At 45.6% G+C, this 25,387-nt stretch overlaps 1 protein-coding gene across 1 annotated transcript in view; it reads right to left on the bottom strand.

The window, feature by feature from the left end:
• Window positions 1-22,891, bottom strand: part of DNAJC1 (DnaJ heat shock protein family (Hsp40) member C1) — a 181,955-nt gene extending 159,064 nt beyond the window's left edge. The window contains exon 1 of the mRNA XM_034760291.1: window positions 22,629-22,891. Coding sequence (XP_034616182.1) covers window positions 22,629-22,787 — 159 coding nt within the window. The 5' untranslated portion in view covers window positions 22,788-22,891. The remainder of the gene's footprint in view (window positions 1-22,628) is intronic.
• Between the last annotated feature and the right edge of the window lie 2,496 nt (window positions 22,892-25,387).

Below are 25,387 nucleotides of genomic sequence, written 5' to 3'. Positions count from 1 at the left end.
ATTGGAAGCCTTCAACAGCCACAAAAATTGCTTTGAAGTTCTCCTGGTTCCTTGTGGAACACTGAAAAATATTCAATTTAAAAAAATTCTATCCTAATTTTCTGCTTGTCTTACCATTTTTAATACCAGACCTATTTTGCATAATAGCAAAATCTTTGTTGTTTAGAATTTCTTCTACCCTTGTTCTTTATTGGCTCATTTGTATAACAGCACAACAGACTCTTTGTTATTCTCTCAGCAGAGCCATTTATACACCAATTCATCTAAGGAATGCTTCTGCTCTGGATGTTTTTCTCTTCTTTGACAAAAAGTAATTGACCTTAAAGCTAAAATGAAATCACAAGTACTTCCTAACATCCAAACCCCAAAAAAATATAAACAAAATATAGAAACAAATGTAAATTTTCAAAAAAATTCAATTTACTCAGGTACTAGAATCATCTTCCTAGATGGTGCCTAAAAGGTTCATCATCCATGGAAAGGGAACAAAGGATGGATCTGAGAATTTTAACCACGGGACAACTGGAACCTATTAGGGATATGGGCATGCTGAGGACTGTCCGGAGAGGCCAAGGGACAGAAGCTCCTCTGGGCATCTACAAAACAGTGGATGCAGGATGGTATTTGAGTTGTTTTAGGTCTGAGTATAGGCATATATATATGAAGGTTCCAGTGGTACAAGCAGAACCATATTAAGGGGGAGCATGGGAACACAAACTTAAAAAAAAAAAAAAGAGGGGGGGGGGGAGTATTAACAATCTAGTAGCATAAATCACCATTCCTCATTCAGAAGCTGGTTTTTCCTGCAACTAATTACAAGGTCAAAGATGACTTCCAAGAGAATAAGAGGTTCAATTGCTTTTGCTGCTTAAGTAATGAAGATCAGGTTTTCATGTAAGTCTCCTTACAAGAAAATCACCCAGGGAAAAGGGGCGGGGGGAGGGGGAGAGATGTCTGAAGTGTTCTAAAACAAAGTGTTTCAAAAATTTTCTGGAGGTAGTGTTAAGCTGATGGCGTCACTTAACTGTTAAATCTCACTGATAAGAAAAAATTGCCATATATTGTTGAAGAGTAGCACTATATTATGATTGGACAAAAATAGTCTATTCTTAAAATTGTGTTTACTTTGTTTATTTAATTGCACTTAGTTTGTTAGTTTCACTGGATTCCTAGGCATAGTCAGTTTCCTGTTTCTGTGGGTCTTTCAGGCAGCAAGAAGGGAGTGGAAAAACATTTATAAAATAGGATATTATGAACAAACCAATTGGCAGGGAGAATCAGAGGTGCATGTGGAACTTTCAACCCTTTAATTGATTAGATTTCAAATTACTGTTGTTCCTTTAATAATGAAGGTGCCAGCAAGCCCTAACATTTGCTAATATGAAAAAAAGACACGAGTTTCTTCATTTGAAGAATTTCTTCCAAGCAACAAGGCTTTTTATACAAAGCCAATTTAATAGATCTTACAAAATCCACCACTGAAGTCCTAAATGTTTTTGATTTAAAAAATTAGCGTGTTTACATTTGTTAAAGTAGCTGTAAACTATCTATATGGAGCAAAAGCACAGTGAGAATGTTCACTGTGTATTCTACAAGTTCCCCATAATGCATATACTACTTCTGACATCATAGACAGCCGACCTAAAATTTCAAAATTCCCCCCCACACACACACCCACCCCTTTGAAAGCAGAGGAGCTCTCCAGAACTGAAAATTTAAGATCAGTTCTCCCCATTAACAAGAGGGGCAAGAGGCTTGGAATGGGGAAGGGGAGAAGGGGTGTGGGTAAATGAACTGGACTCCATTCTGGTTCATACAGCAAAGTTGTTAGTTATCAAAAGTTACAAATGTATAATCTACAACTAGTGACTTCACACAACAATGAAGTAATTTAGTTTTCTGATCATAGGTTGAGCTTGCAGGACTGGCAGTTATTTTTACTTTTTCACCATCTCTAGTATATTCAGAAGAGGTTATGTAATCAATGTGAACAGTCTCCCAACACAGTATCCATATTGAACCAGAAAGTACTCATTGCCAGTTTTGTTTCAATTTATGGAAAATGTTATTCTCCTTTATTTTTACATTAATGCCAGGAACTGAGGGGTTGTATTATTTACTCTGAGTACTCTGGAATTTTCAATACCCAATATTACATTCAGAACATAAAGAGGAGGATGAAATAAGAGAATAATTCTATTGTACTGATATCTAAATACAAAACAGTGAGCTTGGTACTCAATATTTAATGGGGGGGGGGGATAGCTCAGTGGTTTGAGCATTGGCCTACTAAACCCAGGGTTGTGACTTCAATCCTTGAGGGGGCCACTTAGGGATCTGGGGCAAAATCAGTACTTGGTCCTGCTAGCGAAGGCAGGGGGCTAGACTCAATGACCTTTCAGGGTCCCTTCCAGTTCTAGGAGATCAGTATATCTCCATATATTATATTATTATATTAATATCCCATTCCAGTCAGTCATCTGCTTCCATTTTAACCATTGCACGAATATTGTTTGAATCACATGTTTGTGCATAGGGCCAAGCATAAGGCCTATGAACAGCTTGGGTCCTACTTAAATCTCATTTTGAACAGCACGGAGGGGACTTAGCTTGAACAGAGGTTCTGGAGCACCTTCTGTAATGCTTCATTACTGGTACCATCAATCCTGGTTGCCTGAAGATTGATAGTTGAGGCACTCAACTGTTACTTGACTTCTGACCAATCTCTTCACAAAACTGGATTTTCTATGATCTGGAGCCCATTATCCAATAGATAGAGTCACAGTGCACACCCTATTGATTGGATATGGAGAGACAGTCATCTCATGGAGGAGCACCAGCAGATTGAAATTGTAATGATGTAGCTGTTGTGTCAAGAGTCAGTATGGGAGGATTAAGGCTTCTTAAATCCCTCAAAATCTCATCTTCCAACCTCATCTCAGAGCCAAGCCAAAAAATTTACAGCCTGAAGCAAGTAGTTTTGATACAGCCACTTCAAAAGGCAGAGCTTTAGTCCCATGTGGTCATGGCACAGTTCAACTACAAGAACAAGGGGTATGAATGCTTGGAAAACTTTGAACCAAGTAGTGTCAATTCTGAATTGTCCCGAAGTGTTTTGGCCAAAATCAATGCTCGTGGCCTAGGCAATGTCAACTTGTCTTCCCATCGGATGAGGGCAGAAGCATAAATGCATAGAAGTCCTTGAAGTGTGTGTTATTGATCTGGAGTCTGCACACTCCAGGGGGCAATGAACCAGTATGTTAGTTTTGATACAAAGACAGAATCATAGAATCGTGGAACTGGAAGGGACCTCGAGAGGTTATCTAGTCCAGTCCCTTGCACTCATGGCAGAACTATCATCTAGAGTAGACCATCACTGTCAGATGTCTGTCTAACCTGCTCTTAAAAATATCCAATGATAGCGAATCCATAACTACCCTGACAGTTAGGAAGTTTTTCCTAATGTCAAACCTAAACCACCCTTGCTGCAATTTAAGCCCGTTGCTTCTTGTCCTATCCTCAGACATTAATTTTTCTCCCTCCTCCTTGTAAAAAAATGGTTACTTACCTTTTGTAACGGTTCTTCAAGATGTGTTGCTCGTGTCCATTCCATGTTAGGTGTGTTATGCGCCCATGTGCACGGCTGCCAGAGATTTCTTCTTTAGGGCCAGCTCTGGCATCCCCTGGAGCTTTGCTCTCATGCGCCAAGATATGGGGCACCGCTGGCCCTGCACCCTCTTGTTCCTTCTTGCCAGTTCCTTCTTGCTATCAACTCCAACAAAGGGGAAAGAGGGCGGGTCATGGAATGGACATGAGCAACATCTCAAAGAACAGTTACAAAAGTTAAGTAACCATTTTTCTTCTTCGAGTGCTTGCTCATGTCAATTCTATGTTAGGTGATTCACAAGCAGTATCCCTGGAGGTGGGCTTGGAGTTCACAGACATGCTGCTTGCAACACCGCTTTGCTGAAGCTGGTGTTGTCCCAGGCCTGCTCAGTGATGGTGTAGTGGGATGTGAAGGTATGAACCGAGGACCAGGCTCTACAGGTGTCCTGGATCGGTACCTGTATGAGGAAAGCCTTGGACAGAATGGGCAGTCATGACATTGGCGACACTCCTGCTTGTTCATAGCAGAATTTGATGCAGACGGTTATCCACGAGGAGATTCTCTGAGAGGTCACCGGCAGACCTTTCATCCTAACCCCCACTGCGATGAAGAGCTGCATCGACTTACAGCCTCTTGATGTAGAAGGTCCTCTTGATGTAGAATGCTAAGGCCCGCCTAACATCCAAAGAATGTAACCGGCGCTCCTTGTTTGTCTTGTGATGATTTGGAAAGAAAACTGGCAGGAAAAGGTCTTGATTATGGAACTGACACACCACCTTAGGTAGGAAAGCTGGGTGGAGGTGCAGCTGAACCTTGTCCTTGTAGAATACCGTATGGGGGGGGGGAATTTCAGACATCAAAGCCCTAATCTCAGATACCCTGCAGGCTGAAGTGATTGCCACCAGGAAGGAGATCTTCCACGAGAGGAGCAGCAGAGAACAAGAAGCCAGCTGCTCAAAGGTGGGGGGAAGAGATGGACATGTGAGCCTTGACACGTTTAGGTCCCAAGAAGGGACAGGATCACGAACCTGTGGGTATAGTCTCTCCAGACCTTTCAGGAACCTGATCTTCAGGTTGTGAGAGAAGCCTGATCCACCTTCTGGTCCAAGGTAGAAGGCCAAAATGGCCACCAAGTGGACCTTGATTGATAAAAGGGCCAGGCCTTGGTGCTTGTGATGAAGCAGGCAGTCTAAGATGGATTACAACGATGACTGGAAGAGAGGGAGACCCCATCCCGTGGCCCAACAGGTGAAGCATTTCCACTTAGCTAGCTAAGTCGCCCTAGTGAAGGGCTTCCTGCTAGCAGGCAGGATGTGTTGGACTTGTGCTAAGCAGGCCCGCTCCTCCATGTTTAGTCATGCAGAAGCCACGCCGTCATATGTAGGGACACTAGGTTCAGATGGATCAAACAGCCCTGGTTCTGCAAGAGCAAGTCCGGTTGGAGTGGGAGCTCTAACGGGTTTGCTATTGAGAGGTCCAAGAGCGTACCGCCATTGTGTTCCGGTGCCAGAGAGGGGCAATGCCTCAAGATAAATGGCATGCTGCACACAGCAGTCCCACAGCCAGAGGAACTCTTGACACAAGGCCGACGAGCAGGCTACATTGCTTGCTTGTTGACGTAAAACATCATGGGTTCCAATAGGGACAATGTACTGGCCATTGTCCCGGGGACCGGACACCTGCTGCGGGGCCCGCACCAAAGACTGGCGCATACGACAACTGGTGCATCTGTGGAGGAGTACCAAACTTCCCCTCCGACTACAAGGACAACTTCTACCTTGGGGACCACGGCAGAGCTGTCAGTGCCTCCTTCTGCTAGCTATGATGGGGAGTCAGGGAGCAGTGCTGGAGGGAAGGTGATCAGCGACAGTTCCAGGAATGGATGCTACATAGGTGGGGATCGGTGCAGAGACTGTGGAGTGACCTGGAGTCGGGAATTGAGGTGCTAGAGACCAGTGTCAGGGAGACAGTGACTGCCGCCGAGTCATCGGTGACTGATGCAGAGAGAAGGGCGGTCGGTAACGAAGAGGTAGGGACCGACGCTGCGAGGCTGGTGATCGATGATGCGGGGCCGGAGACTGGAAATGAGTAGTTGTGACCGGTGCCAGGACACTGGAGAACGACATTGGCTGAGCGACCACGGAGGCAGGCCCATAGAGGGCTGCCATTTGCAGGGGGGGCGCCTTCACTGGTTCTGCAGTTGAAGGAAGGTGCCGCAGGGTGAGCAGCACCGATAGGACCATCAGGTCTCTGGCCGCCTGAAACACCTCCGGCGTTGAGGGCACCATCAGGCATAGGGGACCCCTACCACTCCATGGACTCAAGAGGTGATTCCTGTAATGGGCTCGGAGCCCCAGGCAGAAAAGCTGCTTTCCTGCAGTCCCGAAGAACACAAATGGCCTGCCATTGGTCCTTTGCCTGCCACTCCTTTTCCATCCTTCTTCAATGTGGGGGAGCACCCACATTCAGTGTGCTGCTTCCTATGAAGCTTTCTCGGCACCGGCGATGGTGAACGGTGCAGAGGTGAGCCCAATGCCAGTGGCGCGCTCCACACCGAGGTTGAAGTGCTCGGTGCCAAATCAGGGCAGGACAGTTCTGAGGCTGATCTTAGTGCTGCCTCCATCAATAGGGCTTTAAGGTGAATGTCTATCTTTTTGAGTACGTATTCTGAAGCCTTTACAAATGTTATCCTTGACGTCTGTTTCCTCCAGACACTTTAGACAACTTGTGTGGGGGTCACTCACTAGCATGGGCTTGTGACAGACGGCACATGGTTTGAAACCCAGAGACTGGGGCATGCCCGTGCCTGGGACAAGGTCCCCGAGGAGACCACTAACTATTCCAACGTATCAAACACTAAGAATAACTACACACAAGAACTGATGAATGAGAAACCACTAGAAGTACTTCAAATCGCAAGAGAGAAAAAGGCGTTCCAGTGACCATCACAGGCCATAAGAAGGAACTGAGAGGGTGCAGGGTCAGCAGGCGTATACCGGCGCATGAGCACCGAGCTCCAGGGGATGCCAGAACTGGCCCTATGGATACCATTAAGGGAAATATCTCCGGCAGTCATGCACATGATAAAGGCAACTGTGTTGATAGATGATACTTGGGTTTCCCCAAGGTATTTGATTTAGTCCACATGACATTTAAAAATCGCATTATATTGACTTAAGAGGGCACACATTAGATGGATTAAAAACTGGCCCACTGACAAATCCCAAAATGCAGCTGTTAATGGGGAAACACAATTGAGCAGGGCTATTTCGGGGGGGGGGAGACCCCCAAGGGTTTGATTCTAGGTCCAACTACCTAATATTTTTATGAACAATCTAGACAATAAGAAGAAATTTTTGCTAGTAAAGTTTGCAGATGACAAAGATTAATGGAGTAGTAAATAATGAGAAGGACAGGTTACTGCTAGAGTAATCCAAACCGCTTAAGTAAATGGGTTTTTAATACAGCCAAACGCAAGGTAACACACCTGGGAACCAAGAACACAAGTGATACCTACAGGATAGGAGACTGTCTTGGAAAGGAATGACTCAGAGAAAGATTTAGGGGTCATCATGGATAATTACCACAAGGTGAGCTGTCAGTGCAATGTTACAGCAAAAAGGGCATAACATGATTCTGGCATGTATTTAAAAAAAAAGTTAATATCAAATAGAAATAACGAAGTGATTTTGCCTCTATACACAGCATTGGTAAGACCACTGCAAGAATGCTGCACCCAGTTCCGTAGTCCACATGTCCAGAAGGATGGGGAAATACTGGAGAAAGAGTTCAAATGAAGGCCACAAAAGTGATCCAAGGGCTGGAAAACAAACCATACAATGTAAGACTAAGGTTGAGATGACTTATCACAGTGTATAGGTACTTACACATAGAAAGGATATCGGGGAGTGGGGGGGGCTTTTCAACCTTGTTGACAAAGGCATAAATTCTAATTGTTGGAAAATGAAGTTAGACAAATTCAGACTTGAAACAAGATGCAGTTTCTTGGCAATGAGGCTAAACAAACACTGGAACAGCTTATGTATGGAACAGTGCAGGAGGTGAACTCACCATCACTTGGAGTCTTCAAAAAGATATCAAATCTCTTCTTAAAGGATACATTTTAATCCAGCTTCAAGAAAAAATTCTGCAGCCTGCGTCCACATGGAAAGAAGGGGTGTGTCAGGCTGGGTGATTGTGGTAGTACCTTCTGGCCTTAAAGTCTGAATCCGTGGGTCCCCTCTTCACTCCTTTCCTTTACAGACCATGAGGAGAACAGGATTGCCTGTATTGCCTCCATTAAGATGTCACGATAATCAAATCTCTTGCTTCAAGGTTTCAGCCAGTTACTTGCAGAGGCCAGGAAGAATTCCCCCTGAACACACAATTGGCTTAAGATATTATTTTGGAGGGGGGGGGTAACCTTCCTCTGAATCAGAGTGGCCACAGGGCACCAGACTGGGTAGACCAGTGCTCTGAAATGAAACAAAGAATCCTTTATAGATACCTGGCCAGTGTATCTGCTCCATACTCAGGATCATCCCAATTATCCAATTTAAGGTCAGGAAGGAATTTTTCCACAGGTCAGGCACCTTGCGGGGAGGAAGCATGTTGCCTTCCTCTGTAGAATGGAGCACGATTCACCTGCTGGGATCATTTAGGCATCTCACCCCTAATCAATGTCCTGCCATTGCAGGGGACACAGACATTGCTGGCATCTGGTTCTCTCCTGTTCTCTGCCTGTGGCACACACCATTTAGTTTCCTGAAGACTGAAATGTTTTGCTCTAATTAAAGTATTTGGGCTTAATATGGGGGTATCTGGGTAACATTTAATAGCCTGTGATATACTAAATAAATATAAGGAGATATACCTATCTCATAGAACTGGAAGGGTCCTTGAAAGGTCATTGAGTCCAGCCCCCTGCCTTCACTAGCAGGACCAAGTACTGATTTTGCCCCAGATCCTTAAGTGGCCCCCTCAAGGATTGAAGTCACAAGCCTGGGTTTAGCAGGCCAATGCTCAAACCACTGAGCTATCCCTCCCCCCCAGATCAAGAGATCAAACTAGATGACTGGATAATTCCTTCTGGCCTTAAAGTCTAGGAAACATACTCCTTAAAGCCCTCCATGTTTTGTTAAAGGGATATTCAAAAATGAGAAGTCATTAAACTGTGTTGATCTTCATAATAATATTTCCTCTCCTTTATTACATGCTTCAATAACACAGAGGTGTGAGCTACCCTCTTCACTTCAAAGACTGTAACATCTTTGCAGTATGACCGCCAAGGGTCCCATTTCCATGTGCTCCATATGCTTTTGTTTCACCTCTGTTTCTAATACAAGGAATGGCTCCACTGGTAAAAAGCACAATCCTCAGGTTCACTTGATAAGCACACAATTTCTTTACTAGCATAGCGTAAATTGAAATGACTGCTCTCCTTTTTTTCCCTTGAATAGATATTCATTTCTTGCATTCTGGGGTTCACTTGCAACTGCTGACCAGCCACTATATGGGATAAACAGCAATGAAATAGTTTCTTCTCTCAAGAAAGAGGTTTGTCTCTCCTCTGTCTACTAGGTCAAAATTCCTAGAAAACAGCAACTCCCTAAAGGTCAGGAAATATTTGAAATGAAAACTTCCTCCAAACCATCTAGGAGGTTAGTCATTTCAGTGACCTGAAGCTTTGTTTAGGACATGCTTTCATAAGTAAATGCTTCCATTATAGAATGCCCGTATGAATATGCTGATGATGCACGTTGATTACATGCCTCCATAGCAAGTATTGGGCTACATTTGTGACTGTGGGGCCTGTCCTCACAGGTAGCTAAGTTAGACTTGTCATGGCAAAGTCTGGAGTCTTATTGCAATTACTGTGTGGCGGTTCCTAGTTCTATGTTGCCTCTTACCTACAGCAGTAGGTATCTAAACCAAAAATTTATTTATTTAACTGCAGCTAGAAGAATGATTAGAACATGTAACAGAGCCTCAGAGGTCAATTCCAAATTGGTCATTCATATATCCTCCCCACAACCCATTCCAAGATTTTGATACCACAGTTTTTGCACAACAGGCCTTTGTCTCAAAAGCAAACTAGTATCAACAGAAAGACTGGACATATTTATTCAGTTCATATTCAGTGACAGTCCATATGTATTAAGGACAGAATCAGAGATTGGCACTCATCCTTTGACTACTTTGTTTCTGAATAGCAGAAGGCAGAAGTTGGAATTAAAGTAGAATAGTGAAAACTATTATCTCAGCACCCACATGGATAAGAAAACTCCTTGACCCTTCCAGTAGCTACTGGAGAGGAGTTTTAAATTTATAGAACATCTGCTAGCCAGAGACTGATATTAAGGAAAGCCCTCTATGAAGGGGCGTATGCCACACTGGCCCTGAGAGGGTAAATGAGGTTGAATTAACTACCCAGGCTGCACCTGGAGGAGGAGTCAGGAAGCAGGGATTGATTGGAAACAGGCTCAGCTGAGCAGGAACAGGTGGGGCCTATATAAGCCAGCAACAGACAGGGGCTGTAGGGGAGTAGTCTGCAGTCACTCCCTGAGAAGAGGGCGTCTGGGTTGGCAAACTGGCAGGGGGTAGAGCTATGAAGTAGGAAAGAATCCAGGGGAAGAGCAACATTGTCTGGGAGTAAGTAGGCCACTGTTTCTAGATAGGGTCCCTGGACTGGAACCCAGAGTAGAGGGCAGGCCCAGGTTCCCCTACCAGCCACTGGAGGAGTGGAATGCTCAAAGCAGTAAAGGGAAGACTGCCATTTTGTATAGTCGGACTTTGATATCCCTAGAATGGGAAACACTGGATCATAGTAACCTGGCTGGATAGCCTAGTCACGAAGAGGAGGCTGCAGCTGCTGGAGTGAGAGGGGTCCGCAAAACAAGAGGACAATGGGAGAGACTGCCAGAAGAGGGTACAACGCCTGATAAAGTGAATCCCTAATGGTCAGGAGGAGACACCACCTGCAGTGAGTGAACCCTGTGACACCCCCAAACAGGTTCCAGAGAGAGCAACCTGTTCAAACTCTCAAACTGGCAGCACAGAAGCTGGCTTCTCACTAGGGGCATGGCCCCTGAAACTCAGGGGTGGGATACTGCACTTGTTTTGTATATACCTCAGAATCAGTAGGTTTAGGCCACTGTCTTAATTCTAGATTATGACTTCTAACACTTTAATCCAGGGTTAACAAATCTCTATTGTATACCGTTGTATTGAAGTAGAAGACAGCTACCCAAAGGCAGCGTGGTAGCCAAGACTATTTTACATTAGCCAAAATTGTAAGATACCCAAGACTCTTTTCACAGCGCAAAATACAGCTGATATTTGTGCAGACTTTTACAAGTTTAAGAGCTACTCACGGTGCCTCTTGGACTACTGCTACCAAATAGAAGTAAATGAATCAAAGGGCAAATGTGGAAATAGTGTTGCAAAAAGTGATCCATGGTATTTTTCAGACTTAGAATAACTAATAGTAAGGAAAAACAGTTTTCTTCCACCGAGAAGGAAGGCTGAAATTTCATAAAATGTAAAATCAGCAGGAGATTGAGCAAGTGAAAACTAATTGGTACTTATGTCTACTTTTTTTCTTAAATGTCACTGAGTGTCCTCAAGCACTGGATGACTCCTGCTGGTTTTGAACTCTAGTAAGTAAGAGATAAGAAATTAAGATTTCCATATTATGTTTTATAGTGAGCCATTTGAGACAAATCACCATTTTATATGAATTCTAAAAACACTTTAGCCTAGATTAAAAATGATACTTTCAGGTAATAATTCAGATTTGAAATGTATATATGTAGTACACAAAGTGACTGTCCCTCACCATAGCAGTTTAGTTTGTCTAAGTTGTTAGTGCTCCAAATAAGCTGTTAAAATGTCAGTTATATATGAAAACTAGAGACGCAAATAATGAAGGGTTGCTATAACTAGTCAAAATACATTCCAGTCCAGTGTTAGTCATTCAAGTTTTAATAATGGTCTATACATGTGTCCTCTTTAAAATAAGTACTTTTATGTTTCATTATTAGGGACTTACCAAATTCATGGCCATGAAAAGCGTATCAGACTGTGAAATCTGGTCTCCCATCATCTTTTGTGTGCTTTTACCCTATACTATATAGATTTCACAGGGAGACCAGCATTTCTCAGATTGGAGGTCCTGACCCAAAAGGGAGTTGCAGAGGGATCATAAGGTTATTTTAGGGAGGCTGCGGTATTGCTACCCTTACTTCCGCGCTGATTTCAGATCTGAGCGGCTGGAGAGTGGCAGCTGTTGGCCAGATGCCCAGCTTTGAAGGTAGTGCCCCACCAGCAGCAGCGCAGAAGTAAGGGTGGCAATACCATACCATGCCATCCTTACTTCTGCACGGCTGCTGGAGGCGGCTCTGCCTTCAGAGCTGGGCTCCCACCTGCAGCCACTGCTCTCCAGCTGCCCAGCTCTGAAGGCAGCGCCGTTGCCAGCAGCATTGCAGAAGTATGGGTAACAGTACCGCAGCTCTCCACCTACAATAACCTTGTGACACCCCCCCCACACACACACACACCCCTTTTTGGGTCAGGACCCCTACAATTACACCACCATGAAATTTGAGACTTAAATAGCTGAAATAATGAAAATTACAATTTAAAAAAATCCTATGACTGTGAAATTGACCAAAATGGACCGTGAATTTCGTAGGCCCTTATTCATTATCCATTAGAACTATGTCACTGGTATGTTATTAGCACAAGTCACTTTCTAGCACTGCCCCTTATAAAAAATCCATGTCACAGAATGGGGCCTTTTGAAGGAGCATAAAGAAGCTGTGTTGGTCAGAAGAATAAAAACTTCCTTTAGACAAGTCGCATACTGCCACTGGGTCCCTTATTTCACAGCCAGATCAGTTTTCCTCCCACTTAATGACAAGTTACAGCCTGGCTGGAAGCAGCAAGCAGCCCTGTGACATAAGGGCTAGTATCAAACACTGTGACATTTGCCAAACTTAGCACTAGAAACTGGTGGTCAAAATAGAGACTCATTTCCCCCAATCTGGAAAATTTTCTTAAGTTATGCTGACCTAACAATACTAAACAACAAGTATAGTAAGTAAATAAATAAATGAAACTATGCAGAAACAAGCTCAAGGGATGGGGACGTTCTGACCATATCCTCCTTCCATGTGTAGTAGTCCAAAAGAGTAAGTGGCATAATCAAGTAGAACTATCTTAGTTTAGCACTACTGTCTTACTATGATCATAGTCTCTCTATCTTGTTTATATGCAAAGGCCAGTTTGTTCAGTACTAAACAAAGAAGTGCAAAATCTGCCTTTCCTGCAGAACTAAAGTGATTTAAAATGTACATGTCCAACAACTGTAGGCCTCTGATTTTATATCTTAAAGAAAATCTGATACTTTAAATTTCCCTAGATTTTTCTATTACAACTATCATACTAGCTAAGCAATAAACCCAAAGTATCATGACACAATTTGAAAAGTTTATTAGGCACTAGTCAGACTGATCAATGAGGGGGCAGCAAGCTCCCTTATGAGCCTGGTCCATGGTGAGAACCCCAGCCTCCTGTCACCTCCAGCTACTAAGAACGGAAGCTGCTAGTATTTCTACCAGATTCCTCAGGGCCTTCATCTTATTTATCAGCCTCTGATTAGTTAAGTATCGGACAGGGTCTTTTTCAAACTCTATTTTGTAATTTATATCTTTCACTTACCCCTATCTTGTGTTAAATTCTGCAAAGCATTTTAGGAAACAATTTAAAGGAAGGTAAATATAGCATATAATTTGCATTTTCTTAAACTATCAGCCCTGACTAGAATTTAACCCTCATGCATCAAATTTATACTCAAAAGATAGCTCAATGAAAGTATCATATGTTTTCAGAGTACCCTTTTATATTACAACCCAATATATCCTTTGACTTAAGAGCATTGCTATGTCTAAGAATCAAGGTAAGCATTCAAGACAATTATGAGATTATATACACTTGTAATAACTGAAAAATTAGGTTACATTTGCTGAATACAATGACGTATTTAAACCTACTCTCACAGTAAACCAAGTTACGCTGTCTACATTGTAACTTGGCCTATAGCCAACTGCAACCTCTTTATGCCAAGTTACCTATAATAATAGTGATTGTATAAAGTTAGTTAAGTTTTATTTAACTTAGGGCTTATCTATACAGTGGGGTAATGTGCTCTCAGGGGGTGTGACTTCTAATGAGTACTAACATGTTGCATATTAATTGGCCTGTGTGAACCCAGCCAGTCTGCTTTAATGTAGTGCTTTTTGAAACAGTACTACGCTAAAGCACACTAGGAACCCTTGTTGGCGTGCACTAAGGTCTACATGGACCAATTAATGAGCAACACGTTAGTGTGCTTTTTCAAATCACACCCCCATAAAGTGTATTACCCCACTTTGTAGGCATGCCTTTAGAGCAGGGGTAGTCTATTTTCTGTCATGGTCCAAATGTCTTGGTCAAGGTATTATCAGGGCCCAGACTCCAAAGAAAATAAAATGATAATCATAGAACTGGAAGGGACTGTGAGAGGTGATCTAGTCCAGTCCCCTACACTCAAGGCAGGATTAAGTTTTAACTAGACCATCCCTGACAGGGGTTTGTCCAACCTGCTCTTAAAATTCCCTAATGATGGAGATTCCACAACCTCCCTAGGCAATTTATTCTAGTGCTTACCCACTCTGACAGTTAGGAAGTTTTTCCTAATGTCCAACCTAAACTGCCCTTGCTGCAATTTAAGCCCACTGCTTCTTGTCCTATCCTCAGAGGTTAAGAAGAACAATTTTTCTCCCTCTGCCTTGTAACAATCTTTTATGTACTTGAAAACTGTTATGTCCCCTCTCAGTCTTCTCTTCTCCAGACTAAACAAACCCAATTTTTTCAATCTTCCCTTACAGGTCACTTTTTTAGACCTTTAATCATTTTTGTTGCTCTTCTGTGGACTTCTTCCAATTTGTCCACATCTTTTCTGAAATGTGGTGCCCAGAACTGGACACAATACTCCAGTTGAGGTCTAATCAGCGCGGAGTAGAGCGGAAGAATTACTTCTCGTATCTTACTTACAACTCTCCTGCTAATACATCCCAGAACGATGTTTGCTTTTTTTGCAACAGTGTTATACTGTTGACTCTCATTTAGCTTGTGATCCACTATGACCCCCAGATCCCATTCCACAGTACTCCTTCCTAGGCAGTCATTTCTCATTTTGTATGTGTGCAACTGACTGTTCCTTCCTAAGTGGAGTACTTTGCATTTGTCCTTATTGAATTTCATCCTATTTACTTCAGACCACTTCTTCAGTTTGTCCAGATCATTTTGAATTTTAATCCTATCCTCCAAAGCACTTGCAACCCCTCCAGCTTGGTATCATCCGCAAACTTTATAAGTGTACTTTCTATGTCATTATCAAAATCATTAATTAAATTAATTAACCAGTAATCTAGTAGGGCTTCCATGTTGGAGTCAGACTTCGGGGTCTTTTACTTATGCTCACATTGGTCCTTTGCACTAATCAGTGAGGCTACAAAATCAGTGTTTTCTGAAGTACTTCCAGATGATGCTCTCAGTTTCTTCAAAGTCAGGAGCTGTTTCAGGAAATCCAATCCCTCTTGGCAAAGAGACCCCTGATGTTGGGTCACTGGGTGGAAGAGGGAGGTTCCCCTCCCCTCCCCCCCAATATTTCCTGATAGTTAAAACAGAGGGTGACTCTGGACTGTAATGAGTCTCTGGGGAAACAATTGATATTTGGTGAACGAAAAGTCAAGACTGTCACCCACGGATCCTTCATGCTGCTCCTAGAGGGAGGGTACTGATTATGTGCTCTACACCTACGGTACCTTCCAAACATCAGACTTCTCTCAGAGGAGATCAGTGTTGCCAATGTTGGATCTTGTTTTGGGGGCTGTCTTCCTGTTTTCAAGAAGTGCTCAGCGGTCATTGTGGACCACCTGCACAAATGCATGCTGCTCTACTAGGACAACTGGCTGATTAAAGATGTTATTCTGGAGGGGTGTCAAAAGATCCATCCACTTCACCTTTGAGATGTGGAGAGCTGTTAGGGTTTGATAAACTATTCATTCCCAGCTTGTCCTTTGCAGACAATTGCAGTACATAGGTTGGGAAGTCTTTGAATTGACTCCTAAGACATGATCTAAGATATCACCCATCTGATAGAAAGGATAAGAATGAGCCAGCAAATGACTGTTCTGATTATTCTATGGATGTTGAGTCCCATGGCCCCAACTATAGTCATAGTACCCTGGCACATCTCTACTTGAGATAACTGCAGGGCATGTGCATTGCATCCAAGTAACTAATGACCTTCTGACTCCTTTATTTCGTGGCAATACATGGAAAAATTACAGTTAGGAATGGATTAATCCAGATATGCTCAAGCTGGAGAGGGAAGCTTATACAGAATTATGTCCTTTCCAGAGAACTTGGACACTCCAGGAACAGGTTGTACAAATGTTTCCGAAGTAAGGGTGATCCTGTATGCACTAAGGATCTTCAGAGACCCTGGTATATTCCAAATGCTAATCCCAGTACAGATAGACAATTGGACTAACATTTTACATAAATAAGCAGGGCAGCATTGGGTTGCACTTCATGTTTTGGAAAGCCCGACAACCATAGGAGTGGGATCTCCTCCATAAGACATTCCTAGTTGCAGCGGTGTTCCCCTTCCCATCCAGGTATGTGGCACAGCCTGTGTTTATCCATGATACATTCTTATGTGAAGTCACTGCATCAGGAAGTTGGCAGAGTAGAGTCTCTTATATTGGGTTCCATAGGGAGGGAAACTTCAACTCACTTGAACTTAGAAGCTATCAGTCTTCTGCTTACTGTACCCAGAAACATCCACATTAGCAAATGGTGCCTGTTCCAGCCACTGAGAAAGATGGCTCTTGTATGTCTCTCCCTACCAGAGGGACTAATGGAATCAAGGTACAACTCAGATGGGTTCAGTGATCCCAATAGCCCTGTGCTGGCCCAGACGGATATGGTTCTCAGTTGCAGGTGGTCACAGTAAGTCTTATGAAGTCACTGGGAATTATTCAGAACCTCGGACACCTTGAACATACCTCTTAAGCATATTCAGATATTAGTCCACTTTGTAGTTTCTTATTCTCAGTGTTAGCATTGGCCGTGTTGCAGCCTTGTCCGATTCAAAGGACATCCTTTGAGCTTCTTGCACTCCAGCAGTGAGAATCTTAGCAGTTGATAATTTTAGAGAAGAGAAAGATACTTAATCTATAGTTCAGACAGGATTCTTTTACCATTTCCCTTTGGAACAGGAGGGATCAACTTTTAAGGTGTGTCAGTGCTCTCAACTTGTTTACTCTTTCTTTGGCGCACATTTATTAGTCAATCATTTTGAATTGTCTGTCATAACGAAGCTTCATCTCACGTGCAACTGAGAAACTGGCTGGGATATTCGGAAAGGAGAAAGGGATGGCATGCAGTGGTTAGGGGGCGGGGGGGTCTGCCTCTTGCACTACCCCTTTACTGTTACCCTCAGGCGTCAAAATTCATTAACAGAACTCCCTCAGGTCTTAGTCTTGCACTATGAAGGAAAGGCCTAGGACTCAGAAACCTGTTGTAATGAAATCTTCAGCGAAGCAGAACTATATTCATGTATTCTTCTCGAATACTTTAAGTAAAATGATTATTTAGTTAGATATATTTGCATGTTAAAAGAATAATATGTCAAGATAAAATTGTAAGTGGAAGGTAAACATCATATTTGAATTGGTTTGCTCCTTAAACCACTTGCTCTTGCTAGGAGCACACCTTGCCTCTAAAGCAGGGTAGTCAATAGGTAGACCACCTGCCAAATCCAGACCATGAGATGCTTTTGAATGGACCCCGAAGTATTTGTGTTTATGCAAAAGGAACAAAACTAGATCAAACTAGCAAGGGACATAAAAGGAAAATAGAATACATTCTACAAATACATTAGAAGCAAAAGGAAGAGTAAGGACAGAGTAGGCCCGTTACTCAATGAGAGGGGAAAGACAATAACAGAAAATGTGGAAATGGCAGAGGTGCTTAATGACTTCTTTGTTTCGGTTTTCACCAAGAAGATTGGTGGTGATTGGACGTCTAACATAGTGAATGCCAGTGAAAATGAGGTAGGATCAGAGTCTAAAATAGGGAAAGAACAAGTCAAAAATTACTTAGACAAGTTAGATGTCTTCAATTCACCAGGGCCTGATGAAATGCATCCTAGAATACTCAAGGAGCTGACTGAGGAGATATCTAAGCCATTAACAATGATCTTTGAAAAGTTGTAGCGGACGGGAGACATTCCAGAAGGCTGGAAAAGGGCAAATATAGTGCCCATCTATAAAAAGGGAAATAAGGACAACCTGGGGAATTACAGACTAGTCAGCTTAACTTCTGTACCCAGAAAGATAATGGAGCAAATAATTAAGCAATCAGTTTGCAAACACCTAGAAGATAATAAGGTGATAAATAACAGTCAGCACGGATTTGTCAAGAACAAGTCGTGTCAAACCAATCTGATAGCTTTCTTTGACAGGGTAACAAGTCTTGTGGATGGGGGGAAGCGGTAGATGTGGTATATCTTGACTTTAGTAAGGCTTTTGATACTGTCTCGCATGACCTTCTCATAAACAAACTAGGGAAATGCAACCAACATGGAGCTACTATAAGGTGGATGCATAACTGGTTGGAAAATCATTCCCAGAGAATAGTTATCAGTGGTTCACAGTCATGCTGGATGGGCATAATGAGTGGGGTCCTGCAAAGATTGGTTCTGGGTCAGTTTCTGTTCAATATCTTCATCAGTGATTTTGATAATGACAAAGGAAGGGGAATCAGACTCAGATCTCCTAGACCTTTTAAGCTTCTTCCTCTTTTTCAGCATTTTTTGTTGTTTTTTTGTGCTTTTTTTAAGCTCATTTAGACAGCGTACAAGCTCAATTGTGGCTTTGGTGGGGGTTTTTGTGACTAGCCTTGCCAAGGGCCTGATGTCCTCTCGCATGAGGTCTTTGAGTCCTCCTCTTCTGGGTTCCATTTCCTTGAGGAGGGAAGAGGAGAAATGCTTCCAGAGCACTCCTGGCCAAACTAGGAAGATGGGGAGGGTGCTTATGAGTCCTGCTTCTTTTCCCAGGATGCTCAGGACCAATTTTAGGATGGGGGGGGAATTTGTGACCCCACAAATATGCCCTTTTGTGTTCTCTAGAGGCCCCTTGGGACTTACTATGAGTCAATTGACTGGGGTCCTCTTCATCCTTGGAGCCTCTTCCTACTCTGCACATAGACTCACGGTCCATTTTTCCCATGTTGGAGTTAGTTGCTCTGGGGAGCAGGGGATCCCACATGCCTGTCTGACTCATAGCCCTGGGACTTAACAAGAGTCAGGGACAGAAGGCTGTGTGCAACTCACTGTCTGCCAAGTCAGGGAGGATAATCTCACAGATCAAGCACCATTTAGCTTTCATTCAGTGTGTTTTAGGCTGCTCTGCCATAGCTGAAAGGTGCAGAGGAACAAGTCGGGAGGCCCTGGAGCAGAGGCTCCGGAGGATTCAAACACCCAGTTGAAAAACTGGCCCAGGAACCTGAGGGAGAAATCACTGCTCACCACTGCCCCAGATTTTGACCCAAAAAGCCCTCAGGCAGATGGGGAGGCAGGAGCACTAAAACCACTGTCCACATGCTGCCACAGAGGCAGAGAAACTGGCCACGAGCGGGAGTAGAGGGGAAATGGCCAGAGCAGCAGCTCTAAACAGTTGATCTGACTCCACGAGCTGCAAAGAGCAGCCCAGACCTCAAGAACTGAAGGAGTCAGTGGGCTGCAGAAATAGGCATCTTGAGGTTATTAGCTACAGTAGTTAACAGTGTTTCAGCACCGGCTCCTCAATGTAAGGTTTGCTTGCCCAGTTTTGAGATGCACTCTTGTCATCTTTACCTGTGGTATGAATTGGCTGAGAAGAATACATTACATGTATGTTTTACTTCTAGATGCCACCAGCCTACACTGTAATATTCAAACTCATGCCTCACATTCTCTAGAGGCAGAAACAAGAGAATTGTTATACTGAAGCAGTTCGGCAATCCATCTAATTCACATCCTGTAATACTTGAAAGAGTAATGAGAACTAGTTTAATTTTTACTGGTTAAAGTAAATAAGTTGCATCTTAGTGAAGTCCTTGCAGATCTAAGTCTTCAGCTGACAATAAGAATGGAAGGATATTATGCTAAATTGAGAGACTTTAAATGTCTAATTGAAATGAAAACAAAGTTTCCCAGCCCCATAGGGATCAACTTTAAGCTCTGGCTTAAAATTCATTCCTCGAAGACAGCATCTTCCTCCCTAACAGTGACTGTGAAAATTGAACAGTAGATCTGCTATGTAGTATGGTGTTGAATAATACTTTCATTTCCAGGTACTAGACCCTGGGATTTTGTGTTTAATTAGCCCAGAGAGCAAGACAAAAGGGGTGACAGCCTCAGGGTCCAGCAAGCTACCAGTTACAATTGCAGCTGCTACTTTCCCCATACCACCATTACCCCTCCTTCCCAAAAGAGCATCTCTACACATGGCTTGTAGTTGTTCTCCAACTCATATAGGCTGCACAATATTTCACTTGCCTGACCAAAGTGTCCCAAATGCGCCTTACATTTGAATTATTCTCCCCACACACATGTATGAGAGACACCAGAAGAGCCTGTGTGGAAAAAATGATTTACCCAAGATCACATGGCAGATCTCTGGCTATCTAAGCCAGTGCCTTAACCAGAAGACCATTTCTCCTGCTAAGAGCACCAGAGGATCTGTACCAGCAGCAGAGACTAGTCATCAAAACCGACAGGTGAAGGAAGGGGAAGTAGGGAACAACAAGTACTGCCCAGTGGGAAGTAGCACAGGGTGACGCAGCACAAAACAGATGGAGCTTCTGGATTGGGTAGGGGGAAGGATATGGTCTGAAGCTAATGGGCAGAAAGTGTCACCCAGGGAGCAAGGGGCATAAGGGTGGAGAAGAGGCAACCAGGACATGGGGGTTAGGGGGGAAGTGGGCAGGAGAAGACATGAGATTTAAAAGACTTGACAAATGCCCAGGGATGTAGGTGGTGAGGGAGTGAACTTGAGGTGAAGGTGCTGAGTTGGTGGGAGACCCAGGAGCTACATCTAGAGTGACTGGGAAGCATGGGGTGAAAGTGGTTGGGGTAGGAGAGCCAGAGCCGTGCCCAAGCTGCAAGTGCAATGTTAACATGAAGTGAAGGTGCTGGGCAGACATCAGAAACCATGGCTGGGAGACAGGGATGAAGGAGCTGAGGGGAGGAGACCAGGAACAATGTCCAGCATGCACATAGAGGAGGATGGAGGTGCACGAGATGAAGAGCAAAGGGGTCCAGGAGCCATGGCTGGGGGGAGGTCTAGTATATGATGCAAAAGACCTTAGGGAACGGAAAGACCAGCAGCCCTACCCAAGATGTGGGGGGAGGGGAAGCAAAGGGTGAAGAAACTGGGTGGCCAGCCTTTATGCAAAGATATGCAGGAGTGGACATAGGGTTAAGAGGTGGAGGGCAGAAGCCATTTGCAGGCTGTATGGAGAAAAAGGAGGGGGACCAGCAATTACATTCTGGGTGTGTGCACGGGGGGATGGCATGAAGGTGCTTGGAGTGACTAGCAGGGCACGGAGGGGGGAGGGAGGAGATGGAGTGGAGTGAAGGAATGGAAACAAGGAGACCAGGAGCATGGCCATGATGTGCAAGAGGGTGGCACAGAATAAAAGTGGGGAAGAGCAGTAGCCAGGCCACCCACAATGTGGAGGTGGGAAGGGTGAAGGAGTAATGCTTTAACTGTATATGGGAAGCGGGAGCCAGGAGAGCCAGTGTGGGTGTAGATGAGCTGAAAGAAGAGGGGACCCGGGGCGTTTGTGCCCAGTACATGAGAGGCTGGGGTATGAAGAAGCTGGTCAGTGAGAACCTGAGAGCATGCCCAGGACATACACGTGTGTGGGGAGAGAGGTGTGCAGGAGCCGGTTGGGGGGTGAGGAGCCATGTCCATGATTGTGTTGGAGGGAGAGATGAAGTGAAGGGGCTGGGAGACCAGAGTTATGTCCTGGATGTATCCGGGGAAAGGAGGAAAGAGCCAGTGGAGAGACGGGACAGCAAATATGCTCAAGGTGTGTGACAAAGATGGGGAGCAAGAGCCATGAATGGGGGCTACATGTCTGGAGAGGGGTTGAAGAAGCTGGGGGTGCATGAACCAGGCACGGTGGCCATGTGTGCAGGGAGGAGGTGAAGGAGCTGGGAGGGGCAGTAGCTATGCCCAGAATGTAGAAGGAGGAAATTAAGGTCTTGATGGGGGTGGTGGGTTGGTGTCAGGGGCAGTGCCCTGTGTGTGTCAGGGGTTGGGTGGAGAGAGTGAAGGAACTAGGGGAAGAAGAGCCAGGGTCAGGCTGGGGAAGAGAGTGTGAAGGAACTTGTGAGGGAGCATGGCTAGGCTGTGCGTGGGGCAGGAACAGCACAGTGGAGAGAGAGAGAGAGACACACACACACTAAGGTAAGGATAGCACAGATGGGGGGAAGGAGGTCAGGCATGGGGAAAAGGGACAACACAGCTGGGGAGATGAGAACCCATGGGGGGGGCAGGGACAGCACAACTGGTGGGCAGATCGGGGGGGGGAGGCAAGACGGAATAGCAGAGCTGGGGGATGAGGATCGGTAGGGACAGCACAGCTGAGGGGCAGATCAGGCCCCAGGGGAACAGAGAGAGCACAGCTGAGGGGGGCAGGACCCAGGGACAGCATAGCTGAGGGGGGCAGATCAGGCGGGCGGAGGGGGGGAGGGAGAGCAGGGCGGGAGGGAGGGGCAGGGACAGCACAGCTGAAGGGCAGATCAGGCCCCGGGGGAACAGGGATAGCACAGCTGGGGGATGAGGACCCGGGGGGATGAGGACCGGCGGGGGCAGCCCCGCGGGCGCAGGGGTAGCTGGCTGCCTGGCCAGGCGCTCACCTGCGGCAGCCCCAGGAAGCCGTAGAAGTTTTGCGGCACCTCCTCCACCAGGTCGAAAAGCTCCAGGTCGCCGCTGTCCCAGGCGCGGGCGAGCGGCGGCAGCAGCCCGAGGAGCAGCAACAGCGCGCGGATCCGCGGCGCAGGGCACGGGCGGCCCATGGCCCCCGCCTGGCAGCCGGCGGCAAGACGCGGACGTGGCCCCTACTCAGGTCACTCACGCCCCAGCGGCGGCTCCGCACTGAGTGAGGGGGGAGGAGGCAGGCTCCGCTCCTCCCGCTGCGACGCCCACGGGGAAAGGGGCGTGGCTTGCAGCCAAACCAATCACCGCCGCTGGCGGCCGTGACCTCACCTCTCCTAGCAACCGCGGGAGATTGTGTCTGGAAGCCTTGGAGGAATGAGCTTCCCGAGCGGGGAAGGGGCTCGCTCCAGCGTGGCTGCTGCCTCCCGCTCGGGGGGCGGGCGCGGTGCTGCCGCCTCCTCGGGGCTTGGCTGAGGGCGGGGGAATCCCCCAGCAGGGCCCCCTCTGAGCTGTCCGGCGCCCCCTCCCCCCTGCACGACAGCGGCTGTGACGCTGCCTGAGTGGGCGGGAGCCCGACTGGCGGCGGCGCGTCTCCGCCTCCTCTAGCACAGCACAGCCTTTGCTTCAGTTCCTGCCTCGTCCCTTTTGCGGCCCTCCCCCTTCCCGCTCTCTCGCCCACCGCCCACACGAGACCCGTGCAGGGTACCCAGGCCCTGCCTGCGTGGGGGCAGCTGTGGGGCCACAGCACAGAGGCTTCTTAGCTGGAGGGAAGGGGGGTTTCCATCGCTGTAGATAATCCACCCCGCCCCCCCCAGAGGGGAGCTTGGCGAGGTCTACAGACAGAAGAATTTCTCCAGCTACCTAGACCTAGCTGCGGGATGGGTTAGGGCAACTTGACTACAGCCTGCTGTGATTTTTCACAACCCTGAGCAACATAGCAAGGGAGATCTAATTTTTAAAAGTAAACCAGGCCCAGCTAGAATACCTAGTCAGCCCCCTCCGCCTCCTCACATCCAGCGGTGGGCAAACTACAGACTGGGTGCCGCATCCAGCCCTCGAGTTCCCACCAGGGAGCGGGGCCTGGGGCTTGCCCCACTCCATGCAGCTGTCAGAAGCAGCAGCATGTTCTCCCTCCGGCTCCTACGCATAGGGGCAGCCAGAGGGCTCCACACACTGCCCCCACCCCAAGCACCACCCCTGCAGCTCCCATTGGCCAGGAACTGCAGCCAAGGGGAGTTGCAGGGGTGGGGCCTGCAGACAGGGTAACACGCAGAGCTGCCAAGCCAGAGCGGGGACATGCTGCTGCTTCTGGGAGCTTTTTGAAATAAACGCCGCCTGGAGTCTGCACCCAACTTCCTCCTGCACCCCAACCCCCTGCCCCAGCCCTGATCCCCCTCCTGCCCTCTGAATCCCTCAGTCCCAGCCCAAAGGACCCTCCTGTATCACCAACCCTTCATCATCAGCTCCACCCCAGAGCCCACACTTGAAACCGGCACCCTCACCACCCCTCTCCCCACTCTACCCCGTACCCTAGTCTGGAGCCCCGTCCTGCACCCAGAACTCCTAATTTCTGGCCCCACCCCAGAGCCCACACCCCCAGCTGGAGCCCTCCCTCCCTTCCACACCCCAACCCCCAATTTCATGAGCATTCATGGCCTGCCATACAATTTCCATATCCAGATGTGGCCCTCAGGCCAAAAAGTTTGCTCACCCCTGGGTTACACCCATCTCTTCCTTTGCTTCCAGCTTTGAACTGGTCAAGTTGAGTGCTTTTCTCCATATGGAAATGCACCCAAAGACCCTTAACTCTGCCCTGCTGTGACACCAGGTTAGAGGAGAAAGACATATTTTAAAAGTGTATTTAAAAAATCAGCTAAATCTAATTTGGGACCACAATTTTAAAATTTTTATTAAGATGATGTTAAAAAAAATAGTGAACAGAGTTTGAGCATAGAAGTTTCTGGTTATCAGGGAATAACATACAGATTATAGAGGGTGAAAAGTTTGGTTTAAGATAAGGTAACATGAGGAACACATAATCTGCAATATTCCCGATTGGGGGTAATATACTAAAATATCAATCATATGACTAGTGCATGGTGTCATTACAGTGCAAAGTTAAATTTTCTGAGAAACATGTTATGAATAATTATGTGGCAAAATTACCATTAACTTCTGCCTCCTCCTCCCCTCCCCCCAAATTCTTAATGTTGTCTTTGCACAAGATTTTAGCAAGTTACAACTAGTGAGTTAAGTTTGTGTGAGTGCAATTATGGAGTATTTTTACCTTTAAATGTTTGAATTTAACTATTAATTCCTTGGGTGTATAGTTTTTGTTTTGGTATTACAACATCCTTGTAAAGTATTTTACTCTACATTACTGATATGTACTCTCAATCTTAACTCCATTTTAACAATTTTTACCTGGAAATTTCTTTGTTTACATTAAATATGTCATACATGAACACTAAAAAAGAACCTCAAATAAAATGTTATATGATATTTCTAATTACTTAAAGATATGAAACAATTAGCAGTTTTCTTAATTTTAACTTTTATGGCCAGGCTCCTCGGTACATTGTGGGTACTTTAGCTCAGGAGTACCACAAAACAATCAGTGCATGCATGCCAGTTAAATGGTTTTTACAGCTGTTTTGTTTTGCCAGAGCAGTTCAAAACAGTTGGAGAATACACCACAGTTTCCCCTTCCTTCCAGTTCTTCAAATCCTCTGCCTCTTGC

The sequence above is a fragment of the Trachemys scripta genome, chromosome 2 (genome assembly GCF_013100865.1).
Source record: "Trachemys scripta elegans isolate TJP31775 chromosome 2, CAS_Tse_1.0, whole genome shotgun sequence".
In the NCBI taxonomy this organism is placed as follows: Eukaryota; Metazoa; Chordata; order Testudines; family Emydidae; genus Trachemys; species Trachemys scripta.
The sequence above is the reverse complement of the archived record's forward strand: the minus strand, read 5'-3'. Positions and strand labels throughout refer to the sequence as shown.